General features: G+C 41.2%; 1 protein-coding gene across 6 annotated transcripts in view; it reads right to left on the reverse strand.

The window, feature by feature from the left end:
* LOC131218784 (sucrose transport protein SUT2) overlaps positions 1–8972 on the reverse strand; it is a 20765-nt gene extending 11793 nt beyond the window's left edge. For all 6 annotated transcript variants that reach the window (XM_058213583.1, XM_058213579.1, XM_058213584.1 and 3 more), the window contains exon 1: positions 8446–8972. In XM_058213583.1, coding sequence (XP_058069566.1) covers positions 8446–8929 — 484 coding nt within the window. In that variant the 5' untranslated portion in view covers positions 8930–8972. The remainder of the gene's footprint in view (positions 1–8445) is intronic.
* Positions 8973–12910: the final 3938 nt, after the last annotated feature.

The raw sequence follows: 12910 nt of genomic DNA on the forward strand, positions 1-12910 counted from the left end.
GCCCAAGATACCTATAAATAACCCTTTAGCCTTTTCATTTGTAGGCACTTCACTTTTCTAGCCTAAGTAATTCCCTTCTAGTTAGAGTTGTATACGAGTCGAGCTTGGCACAGCTCGGCCAGTAGCTAACCTCAGCTCGAACTCAGCTCGACTCGGTCCTCCAGCCTAACTGGCCGGCTCAGCTCGGCTCGGCTCGGTCAACAACTTGGGCCAGTTTGAGCCTCTACGACATTTTCTCAAACACAGAGTGCATCTTCAATTTCTCACAGAATGCAAAACAATAACAACACTTAAAAGGTATTTCATCAAACACTCGTCGAGCGGCATTAAAATCAAGATATGAGGGTAATCTTATAATGTACAATAAATAAATTTTGTAGTGATTTGTTTCAAATCCATTTCTTCCTCACCCATAGCCGATCCTGTGAAGAATGTACACACCCGAAACAACACTTCATTGAGTCATTTCATCAAACACTCAGCAAGCAGCATCAATATCAAAATAACTGAGTCATTGAGCCAATTCGATCCGAGTCGATTCGAGTTGAGGTTCGAGTCGAGTCGAGCTCGGGCAAGCTCGAACTCAACTCCAAAATTTTTCAAGCTCCAAAAATCAGCTCGACTCGATCCGAATCCAATTTCGAGCAGAGGCGAGTCAAGCTTTTTTGAGTCGAGTTGAGTCGATCGAGCTGACCAAGTTAACTCGACTCATGTATAGCTCTACTTCTAGTTAATGTGTCCATCCTAGGTGAAATCTAGAAAATTCTAAGGCCCCGAGGAGCTTTCAAGGGTTTATATGATGGCGCCAACCGACCAGCTGGAGGGCTGGCCACGCTAACCCCTCCGGTGGCCAATTTTGTGCCCAAAGTGGCCAATTTTGTGCCCAAATGCTGCCAGATTTTCTGACAAGGCCATGTCAACCCATGTCTGACCCTCGAAAACCCCATTTTAGCATATTATTTCATTAAAGTGCTAGTTAATTCTTTCTTTTATTCACTTTAAGAGTTCCTCACTTAGTTATATTGAGGATGTATTATCTTTTAGAGGGTTAAAACCCCTAATCGCTCTAAATCTCTTCCACGAATGAGTTCCAATCTTAGCCCTATGACTACTCGGATTGTGATTGAATATACACCATTATATGAGAACGATTCATTCTCTCTTTCTCCAGTAGGGAATCCATGATGTTATTTCAAATATCCATTATAGTGCAAAAGCATTATTCCCTTGATATGCAATGATGCGTTCTCCAAAAGAGATAAAATACTTCAATCACTGTCTTGGAGATTCATACGTAAATGCACATACTCCCTTATCCCAAATCCATTCCATATTATCATGGATTCTATACTAAAAAGGGTACTCACACCCTGATATCTTACCATGTGAAGAGAAAATAGAGCCCAGATTGATGATTGCAAAGCCGATCCATGAATTGTTTAAAGACAACCACGCCTTGCATGCATATTTACATTTCATGCATTCCTTGCATTCTATTATATATCACCTTATTTTCTTTATATATGCATCACAACTTTTCCTATATTTTACCTTAGAATCAAAAGTTATTCCATAGAATGTAATTTAAGGTTTGTGATAGACAACAATCTGGAATGTTATTTTATTGTTTTTAAAAGGAAAGGTAATTTTATAGCCTGTAATGCAATAAAAACCAAATAATAATAAAAGCCTTTCAACTAATCATGCCCTTGTTTCTCGTGTGAATGCGGTAACGTTGTGAGAATGTCTTGTGAATGAATGACAATGAATGTAATCCCCAATATAATATTTATACCGATCCCAAAATCACACCAACAATGAATTTAGATTTTATTTTTCATTTTTCATCGCAATTTTATGTCGTTCCCATGGCCGTCTCCTATTTTAGTTTTTCAATCAAGCTGATCTTTTGTTTTTACAAAGAGCATAAGGGTTATTACCTGGTGAACAGAGTGGATTTCACATATACAATATGTTGGTGTGAACGCTAGGAAATCGACGCTCAAGCTAATTTATGTTTATGGTAGGGGTGATTGGGCTGATTTGGATTGTTGATGCAATAGACTTGGAGTCGCCACTAGCCACTTATCTCAAAATCCCACAGTCGTCTAGAACCTAAAGAATATGTAAAGCTAGAAAATCCGAAGACTCTTTTGCTTTAAGTTGACTCCTGATCTGCGATTTGGGATTCTGAGTAAGGGACCTCAATTACAAAGAGGGAAGGTGTTAGGTACCCTCTCTGCCCATACGAATGTACGGTCTCTACTCCGTGTGGTAAGCTGATCTTATGGGATGAAATGATAGGATGCATGACATTAAAATGAGATTAGACAGACTCGGATTTCTGATGTGGCAGGGTCCGAAATTTCGACAAGCCGCAAAGCATACATCCAGAGAATGTCTACAAATGAGATTTATAATGATTCTAGAATGACATGTATAAGAATTAGACTACCATGAGTTTCTGATGTAACAAGATCCAGAGTTTTGACAAGTCACAGAGCATGCATTCAATGGCAATCTAGAGAAGCAGGAGAGTTGAGAAGGAAAATAATGATCGATTGATGAAATATGAATGCTAGTGATGATTGCATGATCTTTGGCTTGCACTTGAAATGGCTTAAATGTTTGGGTGCACCGTGGTTGGGAACGATTGACCCAAGTAAGATTGTAAGGCTAAGAGACGGTTGGAGGAGGCTAGAGGGATGCTAAAAAGATGGGAACTTGAAAACTCAAGTACTCTCTCTCTCTCTCTCTCTCTCTCTCTCTCTCTCTTGGTGGGGGCTTACTTGGTAATGGGTTGTTGTTGAAATGAAGAGAGGAGGGGGGTATTTATAACCCCTTGGGATGACTTTTATGTACTTCAAGGGTTTATCAAGGGTAAATGACGATGTGGCAGGTTTGGATTGGTAGAGAGAAGAAAGATGTCATGCGGCACTTCTTTATAGGCTAAAGAGCTTGGTAAGATGGTAAATAGTAGGAATTTTGAGGTCAAATAGGTTCTAACAGAGTTGACTTTTGAGGGGAGCAACAACTGTAGCTGCGGGCACATCTGTCGAGGTGGGGCGGTAATCAGATTACTGCCTCTGACTGATCTGGTCCAAGACTCAGCCAGCTGGCTCCACGCACATTTTTCGAGAGGGGTGGGTAATCGAATTACCGCCCGCAGTAATCCGATTACCGCCCGGGTATAGTAGCTCCCCCGATTTGGCTGGTGGGCCTTTTTCGAGCCCCGAGAGTGGCCCAAAGCTCGTCTTGGATATTTAGCCCAAAAATGACTCAAAACTGGCTCGATTGTGACCCGAAAGTGGCTCGAAAAATGGATTGATTGTAGGTGAAGGTTTGGGTATGCTTCGGCTTAGGTGATGGTCTTGAGTTAAGTTGGGATTTGGGGTAATGGGATGGCTCGGGTTTGGCCAGGGTTTGGGGAAATGGCTGCGGTTTTAGGTAGGGTGCGGGGTTTAGATTCAGTTCCTAAGGATCATCCATGCCTTGTCAAGTTGCTAGCCTAGGTGGGGTGTCTACAGTTGGCCCCAAAGAGCTTGGGCCTACTCTGCCCTATGTAAAACATGTGTTGGAAGACGACTTCACCCCCAAGACAAAAAGCTGCATTCAAATAAGAAGGGCATTTTGGTCATTTGATTAAGTTTTTTGGTCGACTCATTGACTAGGTGTATAAAAGAAAGTGTTGTAAAATTATTAGGGTATAAGCAGTGTTCGAAATATCGGTATTGCGTTACATATCGCACCCTTGGGATACAGATACGTATCGGTTATCACATGGGATATATCGGTTGTGTCATGGAATGTATCACTGATGTTGGAAACATGGGGAAACATTGGAAATTAGTCGAATTTTTCAATGAAATTTCAGTGATTGTTAAAAAAGACATCAATACACACTTACAAATCAAAATATTACAAAAAACAAGTGCACATAATAGGTTTTCTTTGTATGAGGTCCTAATCTATGGGTTGTCTAACTGAATTGATGCAAGTATATTCAAAATATATTCATAATAATTTATAAATGTAAGAAGACGTGTGGAAACACAAGCAATGCATTCAAAAGCAAAAGAAAAATCACTAAATCAGGTTACATACATGTTTGATTTTATGTTTGGATACAAAGATTGCAACCGATTTGTAAGAAATTGGAAAAAAAATAATTTTTTTCAATTTTCTGCAACTTGGTCCTTCTCCTCTAAATCTCAAAATCGAAGCTCCCAATCCATGCTCTTTCGTGCAAAACATGAAAAATCATGAATTTGTAACTATTTGACACTGATTTAATATGATTTACAGAAAAAAAAAAGGATCGAAAATAAAAAATAAAAAATAAAAAAATTTTGATAAGGAGGACATCACGTCACGTACACCCTTATGTACGTATCAAAGGAGGAAGAAGGCCACGCCGATTTCCCTGTGGCTAGGCGAGTACCCGTGATCGTGCTGAAGACCCCATATGCATGTGCGAGCATCTGGAAGACCCCACACTGGGAAGATGCACGTGGGCTCCTTTATGGAGTGATCCAGACCGTTGGATCAGAGGGATGCGACGATCGGGCCAAGGGATCACATGGATCACATGATCAGGCCATTGATCGTTAATTGTCAATGATCACATCAGTTTTAGAATTTATTATATTTTAGGATTTAGTTTTTGATTATTTTATATTTGGACACATTATGAGTGTTTTAGTTGATTTTATTTAGACTAGGGCTATTTTCGTTAAAGTCCACAAGACGGAGGGAATTTTGTAATTTTTTAAAGTTCTTGGATCTATCAAAAGAGGAGTGTTATAGTTGAGGCGGAAAATAGAAAATGAATCACTTAAAGATAGGCTTAAAGCGCGTTACGATGTCGCTGTCTTTAAGGCGATATTCGCACCCTACTGATGATTAAACCAATTTGCAAGAGGGTTACAGCAAATCCGCCTCCAGGATACAATAAGTCTCTTCTCCAAGACCGGAGAAATGTGGGTTTCGGCCTGCAAAACCGAAAAACCGCACCCCGAACACACTTTTACAGCATACAACCCTGACTTCTGTGCTGTTACAATTTACCCCCTGAAAACTGTTTGCAATTTACTGCCTGAAAAATTATTTGTAGTTTAGCGCCTGAAAACTGTATTTTTCTAAAGAACATCCAAAAACAAAAATGGAAAAGAAAAAGAAGAAGATGGAAGAGATTGTTGGAAATTATGAATTCGGATTGACCAAAAGATGGGTTTATATAGAATCACAAAAGATGCTTAAGGCCCTTTTCATGAAAAGACATCTTCTTCCATGGTGCCTTTTCATCAATGGTGGTGTCTTTCCAACAATGGCATCCCTCCATTTCAAATTCAAAAGATGCTCCCTTTACCAAGAAACATCATCGTTCATACTAACAATCACCAAAGTCACAACCCTTCTTTTCCCAAAATTAAAATTTCTTATTTTCAAAAAACCTAACAAGGAGGGCGTGTGACCTTCTCCCATCTTCATGTGATTTGAAGATACTTTCATACGATTTGGAAGGAAGATTGGTGCGAGGCTAATCTTCACCAATGGAGGTGCAAGGTCTCCATCTATTCCCATATTGTCTTCTTTTTTCTTCCTAATCCAGGTATTTCCTTCAGATTTTTAATTCTCCAATCCCAAATCTTCGTCTTCTCCCAAACCAAACTTTCTCATACTCATCCACAATCCAAACCCTAACCCTAAACTTAAAATTTTCAATTTTCCTACTTTCTCAAATTACTCAAACCCTAATTTTAACCCTAGGTTGTATTAGGTTTCCTATTTCGAAATAGACTATACCCTATACTAATTGGATGTCCATACATATATTAGATCATAGTTTATTTTTATTTAATGATCTTGTGTTAGATGTTGGTAGCTTAGGTCATGATTATGAATGATTTTCTTTTGATTTCATGATATTTGTGATGAATATAGCGATGTTTGTGTTTTTTGTTAAATATGTTAATTCGATTATTTGATCTCACATGTTACTTAGTTTATGCATCGGTCCTGTATAAAAAATGCTCACCGGATCAAACATGTGAGATATATCCCACTACTTAGGCGTTTCGTATCACACAAGTGAGATACAAGAAATATTGTGCGATATATCGGCCGATATCGTCGATATTTAAAACACTGGGTATAAGTGCAATTACATGATTAATAATTGAATAATTATAATTATACCATAATTAAATATGGGTGCTTGATTATAATTTTTCCTATCTTGATAGGTAGGTATCACCATATATTACAAAATTAAGAATATAAATAAAAAAGATGGAAACATATAAGTATTGGGTGAAATTAGATTAGTCTGGTTTGCTAGTCTTTTGAATAAAATTTATATAGACAGAAAATGTCAGATGAGTGGAGGACAAGCATCATGATACATATTTACACGAACCACCAAAATGCGCAAAGTTCCACCAACTATCAAGGGATCAAACTTATGTGTCACAATATGAAGCATTTGGGGAGGGCGGTGGAGCATCAAGAGATCTAATGCATAAATCGTAGTGGGGCCCACAGCCCCAACCAGTACAACCACGGTACTGGAGGGGCCACCACCGAATCTGAGTCCAACAATTTGTACCAAAGAAACATGGCCCCCACAGCCCCCATCTTTACCAACAAAAAACCCAATCATACCTTGCATACCCTTGGCATATTGTCAGGTCCAAAATCATATTATTCTTTCTTTTTTCCTATTAAACACATTTCATTAAAAGAAGAGCCAAAAGGCTGAAGAATATATCTAGGATGATATGATTCTCCACCAAAAAAAGCTAAAGTAATACCCCTGCCATCCTAATAAAGAGGAGTTATATGATTCTTGAGCTAAGGACATTGATGGCATCCACAGAGACTTTGTACAAGTGGGGCCTATGGTAAGGTGATCATGACCATTGATCTGATGGGCCACCATTTTTAGGATTAGGATGATACTATGAAGGAGATTATTTTTTTTTCCCCAGGAACCCTGGCAATGAATAGATCCATGGTCTGGATCACTTATCCATGGACCCCACTTGTAAGAATTAAAGGCCTAGGCATGCTATGCACGTCCTCATCTCAAGTATATATAATTCCTCTAACAAACTATGATCTCATAGGTTGATAAAAAAGCCTCCTGGTTGAATTACTGAAGAGAAATGCTAAAGTAATTTGCACAGGGAGATCGAAGACGGGTAAGATCTGAACCATTTAACAGTTGGGTCTCAGTCTCAGTCCAAAAAACTAGATTGGTCCACTCATCAGGTGGGTGAAACATGTATGTTGAGTATAGGCCCAGGTTACATGTCCACTTTCCTCATACAAATGTGGCCCCATCTGATGAGTGGATCAGCCCGAGTTATGGTCTGGGGCATGTTCACGGTCATTCCCATAAAATGAACGGCCCAGATATCACACGTGTGCCATGCACGTGTGGCATGTCTAACAACTTCAATGGAACCATCCAAGCATTCATTACAGATCTATTCTCACCAACTCCTTCAAATCACCAAAATGCCACTGAGGTTGACAAACTATCCTAAAACACAAACCAAAAGGCTTCTACAATTCTTCAAGGCAAAGTCATCTTATTGGGACCATTTTTGCAATTTAAAAGAATCATGGGGACTTTTTACTCCAGCTAAAAAGAAAAGTGAAAAACTTTAATACTCAGGCAGAGTGTGATGGATGATACACAGGCACTTAGAAATTACTTTAAGATAGCATACATGGGATACAAATTTTTCAAATTTAACTGTCCTAACTCTTAATTATGGGTCCCAGTCCAGATTTGTCATGAAAAAAAAAAAAAAGATTGCTTGATCATGTGACTATTGGATAGGTAGACATTGATTAGATGGTTAAAAATTGAAAAGCATCCAACGGTCCAATTTCAACAAGCAAATGTCCACAAATCCCTGGTTAAGATTGTTTTTTTTTAAAATATGATCATGTGGCTGTAACTAAACAACAGTGGGTTAAACGAATTAGTTGGATTATTTTGAGTAAATGTATGCCACGTGTACAAGTTCCGGTTGCCTGCGTGTCAAGCGTGATTAGTTGTCAGAGTATCAAATAACTCCCCAAAAGGAAAAAAACAAAAGAGGGGGTGATCGGTGGAGGACCAGCTCAGTAGTCTGCAGGACCAGCCAAAACTGTAGTCCGTGGGCCTGCAGCGCACATAAATGGGTCCGACTACAGATCAATCAAGCAATCCTAACCGTCCAACTGATATTAGCACTTCTATTTCAACCGTCCATTTCACAGTACTAAATTCACCAATTAAGGAGTCTTTTGTAATGTGTGACACCGAACTATTCCGATCACTAAAAGTGGGCCCCATTTTACCCAGAAATGAACGGCTTCTTCCATTCCTCTAACAGCATTTACAGGAAAATCAAAATCAAAATCAAGATTGGGAAAGAGCGAGAGAGTTACCGGTGAGATCTGCGAGTAGGGCCCGACAAGGCCCCTGCATCACGTTATTCGCGACATCGAGCAGCCAAAACCCGATGACGAAGGCGACGATGGCCCGCGGACGCCGCACGCCGTCGCCCAGCAACCACCCGATGTCGGCCGAGTATCCGATGATCAGCACCGCGACGACTATCGCCGCAGCGCCAGCCGCGATGAACGGCCTGCGGCGGCCGTATCGGCTCGAGCAGCGGTCGCTCACGTGGCCGACGAGAGGCTGGACAATGAGGCCGGAGAGCGGGCCGCAGAGCCAGACGAGGCTGGCCCACGCGTGGGGGATGCCGAGCTCCTGAACGTAGGGGGTGAGGAGGGAGAGCTGAAGGGCCCACCCGAACTGGACCCCACACGCTATGGACGCGACGCGGAAGAGACGCTTGAGAGGGACTCTAGCTCGGGCCGGGGGCCGAGCCCTAGGCCGCTGGTGGTGGGCCCGTCCGGGGCCCGTCATCTCTCTCTCTCTCTCTCTCTCTCTCTCTCTCTCTCTCTATGAATTGGAAGGGAGAGGTGGCGGTTTCGGTTCGCCGCGTTAGCAAATGGACGTTGTGGGGTGTTTTTTCAATGGAGGTGGTGGTGGGAAGGTTTTGTTTAGCCCACACGCTTGTGGAGCTCTGCCTGACAAATGCTGATATGAAACACGTGGGAGGGATCCGAGGTTTTCGTTGGGTGGGACCCACTGTTAGGACTTGTGGCACGAAAAATCATTTTGCAGGCGGTAACTACCAGGTGCCACTTTATGTAAAGGTGCGAGACACGACTTATTACGCGTAAAATCCACGCCGTCCATCGAGTATGCCTCCCCTCCCAAAAAAACAGGCTGATTCAAATAGTTAGGTGGACCACCCCAGAAGAATTATGATAAAATCTCGGGACTCAAGTGGAATTGCCCACCTGATATTGGAAAACTGTCATTTGGGTAATTCCTTTGGAAGTAGATTGAATACCGACAGCGTTCATTAGTGAGGTGGCAACTGATAGTGCTATGTGGGGGCCATCATGATGTATGTATTTTATCTACGCCTTTTATACATTTTTTTCAGACTATTTTATGGCATGAGCCTAAAAATGAGGAAGATCTAAATCTCACATGGACCACACCACAGGAAAGAATGGTGATTTAACACTTACCATTAAAAACTTATTAAGGGCCACAAAAGTTTTGGATTAAAATCATATTTGAGTTTTCTCTTTATCCAGGTGTGCGTGACCTGATCAACAGGTTGGATGACAAATAAACATTATAGTGAGACTTAGGAACTTTTTAATGGTGGGCATTCACTCGACACTGTTTTCTTGTAGTGTGGTCTACTGGACATTTCTATATTCCTCATTTTTGGGATTTTGCTCTATAATAATCTTTAAAAATAGATGGACGGATTCGATAAAACATATATATATCATGCGGGCCAACGTAGCACTGTTAGTAGTTGCTTCTCCGGTGAGGCCCACTTACCGCGTGGGCCCCAACATGATGATTTTTTTTGTATATCCACACGGTCCATCCGTTTTCACGTATCATTTTAACACATGATCTCAAAAATTAATCATATCAAAATCTCAAGTAGACCACACAACTGGAAACAATTGTGAATGATAATTAAAAGATTTTTTGTGGGCTACAAAAGTTTTGGATCAATGTGATATTTGTAGATTCCCTTCATCCAGGTCTGGTTGACCTTATCAACTGGTTGGATGGAAAGAAATCCTTACAGTGGGCATTACTTTGGGCGTTATGAAGCTTTTAATGGTGGACGGACATTCAATAACCACTGTTGGCTGTGGCGTGGTCCACCCGAGATTTGGATCTACTTCAATTTTGGCAAAACTTCCTATACTGAGCTGACAAATAGATGAACGGTATGGATATACAACATATCATTAAAGTGGGCCCATGGTAAGGGTTACACCCACTAAGGTATTACCCGGTAACACTCAATCCGCTCCCCTCATTTTAGTCCATGATCTAAAAAATGAAGCGGATGGGCCCATCATCATTTCCCCACTGTAATGGTTTTTTGCTACTCTACCTGGAAGGTTACACAGACCTAATTCAATGAAAAACTACTTTTGTGACACTGAGAAGTTTTTAACGGTGGGGATTTAATCATTCTGTTTCTTGTGGTGTGGTCCACTTGCACGTTGAATTTGCTTCATTTTAAGAGGCATTCCCTGAAATGAGCCGGCGAAATGGATGGACAGCATGGATTAAACATATACCCCACGTAGCCTATTGGGTCCACCACCGTATCTGCTTCCTTCCAATTCTTCATCAGATGAATGGATGGAATGGCATATATATAAATACCCCGGTGGGCCCTACGCCAAATTAACGGTGAGCGTTTCATCTCAACGGCTTACATGGTCTTGGCGACTTGACTTTTGGATTCTCATGATTTTTGAGTCCTTGGCAGGTGGATCATTCGGTACACGTGGCTCTAGATTTACGGAAGTAACCTCCGTACGGATCTGCAAGGTACGCCAGCGAAGATCCTTCGAACTCAGATAGAGAGTCCGTTTGCCTCTCTGGCGACTCACGATCCAGCGTCTGTGGTCACTCGTTGGGGCCTACGTGCTGAAATGTTCCTGTGATCCATGGTATCTTTACTATCAAAGATAAGCTATTTTAGCGTAAGCAAGCTCCACAGATGATCCTACCCTTTGATTTGAAAGTTGACATGAAGCCATTGAAAACTTCCTTTAGTTATTCTAAAATCATCTTTAATTTGTGATGGTCACTATCAGCCACTCAGTATAAGTTTCTTATAGTAGAACGTATGCGTGGATCCACAACATAGACGGTTCCGATCATAAGGACCACTCAGCACGTTGTCCCCAGTGGTCAGCGACACACGCTGTAACCTGAATTGCGACGGAGTACCGAGATTTTCTTAGTACAATTTAGGGAGCGGATTATTTGTTACGCGGTAACGCGTTGGTGAGTGTTTCCAAGTGAACGTGGAGCCCATCTTGATGTTTCTTTTGTATATCCGTACCGTCCATCAGTTTTTCCAAACCATTTTAAGACATGATACCAAAAATAAATCAGATCCTAATCTCAAATGGACTATACTAAGAGAAAGAGTGGTCATTGAATTCGTATCATTAAAAACCTTTTAAGAACAACTGTAATGTTTATTTGCCATCAAGTCCGTTGATAAGGTCACTAGGACCTAAATAAAGGTTTATATATATATATATAATCTTGATCTAAGGCCTTTTTTGCCCCCAAAAGTTTTTTCAATGGTAGAAATTCAGTACCTACTGTGTGGTCCAATTGAGATTTTGAAATACTTAATTTTTGGGACCATGGACTAAAATAATCCGAAAACATTGATGAACGGTATGGATATAAAAAAAAAATATCAAGTGGGGCCACAGTCAGGAAAACATACTTCAAAGGGTTATCCCATGGCACGTAATCCGCTTCCGCGCGTGGAACTCTTGCCCAGGAGAGGATAAGGTGTTACCCGAGTATCCGTTGGGGTGTTGTTATGGTGTGAGGTCCATTTTGATATATGTTGTATATCTACGCCTTCCACTATTTATTTTTTTTAGCTTCTTTTAAGATATGATCCAAAATATGAAGTAATCCAAATCTTAAGTGGACCAAGCAATAAGAATTGAATTTACACTGTCCTAAAATCCAATATTTGTATTTTCTATTCATTTGAGTATGCGTCGTCTTATCAATAAGTTGGATGGCAGAAGGAGAAGAAAAAAAAAAAAACTGTTTCATGGTTCACTTGAGATTTGGATATATTTTAGTTTTGGACCATGGCCTTAATATGAGCTAAAGAAAATACATACATCAAGTTGGGCCAACAGTCACTAAAGTGTTAGCCGGGTACCACCTAATCTGCTCCGTCAAAGGGACCACTCATGCCATTATCTGACATAGAGCAGATATCTGAATGTTTCCTGTGGTGTGGTCCACCTGAGGTTTTCATCTGCTGCATTTTGGATCACATGCTAAAATGAGCTGGCTAAATGGATGGACGGCATGGATATAAGACACATACATCACGTGGGGCCACATGGGGATCCACTGAAGCGCCGTCTGCTTGGCTTGTCTATTGTGGCCCACCTGATGGATGAAACGGCCTGATGGAAAGCTTCCAAAAGGAGGTCGGTGTCCAAACGTCTCGATGGACAGAAGATCCAAATATTGGGCCCACCTGCTGGAAAGCTTGGATGTCTCGCATAACCAGACACATTGGCACGTGTGCCTGCGTACGGATGGGGCACGTCACCCGGGCTTAGCAGGCGGGGTGGGGAGTTTTCCAGTTAGTCGCGATGAATCGTGATTGGTATAATGTTGCGTCTTAGCACCTCGAATGTGGCTGTGATGAAGGTGAACCGTCCATCTGGGTGGCTTCGTGGTCCATGGAAAAGGGTAACCATCGGTTTGTTCATGACGGGCCCACCAAATGAA

This window comes from Magnolia sinica, chromosome 11 (assembly GCF_029962835.1).
Source record: "Magnolia sinica isolate HGM2019 chromosome 11, MsV1, whole genome shotgun sequence".
Lineage (NCBI taxonomy): Eukaryota > Viridiplantae > Streptophyta > Magnoliopsida > Magnoliales > Magnoliaceae > Magnolia > Magnolia sinica.